This window comes from Egretta garzetta, unplaced genomic scaffold (genome assembly GCF_000687185.1).
Source record: "Egretta garzetta isolate BGI_Z169 unplaced genomic scaffold, ASM68718v1 scaffold481, whole genome shotgun sequence".
Taxonomy (NCBI): domain Eukaryota; kingdom Metazoa; phylum Chordata; class Aves; order Pelecaniformes; family Ardeidae; genus Egretta; species Egretta garzetta.
The window spans coordinates 393,128-394,571 of record NW_009258681.1 but is presented as its reverse complement, the minus strand read 5'-3'; the positions used below and the strand labels follow the sequence as shown (position 1 = coordinate 394,571).

Sequence of the window (1,444 nt, the reverse complement as noted above, 5' to 3'; positions counted from 1 at the left end):
GACCCTCCCGCGCCGGCTCTGGACCTACCTGTGGCCTTTAACGCCGGTTGTTCGCCTAGCAACAGTTTTAACCTTTTGGCATGGATTTTCCCTTGGTAATGCGATTCGGCCACCACTGCCGAGGTAAAGGACATGTTACAGAGCGTGCAGCATTTGTTCTTATCCACCGAGTCACCGTCACCGCCCTGGGGGGAGACAAAAACACAGACAAAGAAAGAGGTGCGTGAGCCCACCAAGCACAGGCACGGAGGAAGAAGGGAGGCGAATCCCGGTTGTCACGCCAAGGCCACGCTTTCCCAGGGCTTTCCCTTCCTCGCCTCCCCCAGACTCGCTCCTGCCCGGCCCCAGCCCTGCTCAGCCTGGGGGTGCCTCCAAGCCCCCCACACCCGAGCCCCCCGCGCCACCACTTTCATGCATGCACTGGGTGCTCGCCCTGCGGCTTCGTGCTCCCCCCAGCCCGGGGGCTCATCCCACGCCCCCGCCAGCCAGCCCCCTGCTTCTGCCTTTATCCCTGTCCCCTGGCTGCATCACCCAAACCTGGTGCTTGCCCTGCCGTCAGACACCACGCTCCTGTCAGAGACCCCAAAGCAGTGGGGGGGACGGCGGGGGGCAGCCCTCTCTGCAGGTGGGAGAAGCAGATGAACCAGTGGGACTCACGTGTGTCCCCAGGATCGCACTGAAGGGATGCTAAAGGGTTAACAAAAGGACCTTTGTGAAGCCAACTGTAGATCCATCTTAAATTGCTAGCATTGTGGTTTCGATTAACTTACTAATCATGTGAAGTAAACGATAGGTAAGAAACTAACACTGTAGGGAACGTGAGAGAGGAGAGATGAGTAGCAAATGGCCCATCTTTGTTGCAGGCCTTGGAAGGCGTGTAGGAGAACAAAGCTATGGGGATAGCCAACGTCGCTATGAGGATGGCCAACATTGCTATGGGGATGGCCAACGTCGCTATGGGGATGGCCAACGCCGCTATGGGGATGGCCAAGGATGGGGAGCCAGCTGGTACCGGCTGTGTTGTTCCGACAGTGGAACAAGGGGGGTAGAAGCTGGAGTTCACCAAAAGGACAAGGTGAAGAAGACAAGTGGATGAAGTAACGACCCCTGAAGACCACCGACTCAAATCACTGAGCGTGCACAGTCGGGAGGGACTTATGGAAATGACCTCTTGAAACTAATTTTAACACGAAGCAGGGACAGGTTATGCCTATGTATAGGGGCACTGGGAAACTTCATGCGTATCTAACGCTTTGCTACCTATAAACAGGGCAAGCTGCCGTGTTGCGGCGCGCACGACTTTGGTGGGACTACCCCCCATGCTGCCCAGCGCTGAATAAACATACCTACTTCGTAATCGTACAGATTACACCCCCCTGCAGCCTGGGTGTCCGCTGCTCCGGGCAGGAGCTCCGCCAGCGCTGCCCCCCCAGCTGCGGGCCCT

At 57.5% G+C, this 1,444-nt stretch overlaps 1 protein-coding gene across 1 annotated transcript in view; it reads right to left on the bottom strand.

Annotated features, from left to right (window-relative positions):
• Window positions 1-1,444, bottom strand: part of ZMAT4 (zinc finger matrin-type 4) — a 103,774-nt gene that overhangs the window by 84,246 nt on the left and 18,084 nt on the right. The window contains exon 3 of the mRNA XM_035888689.1: window positions 29-185. Coding sequence (XP_035744582.1) covers window positions 29-185 — 157 coding nt within the window. The remainder of the gene's footprint in view (window positions 1-28; window positions 186-1,444) is intronic.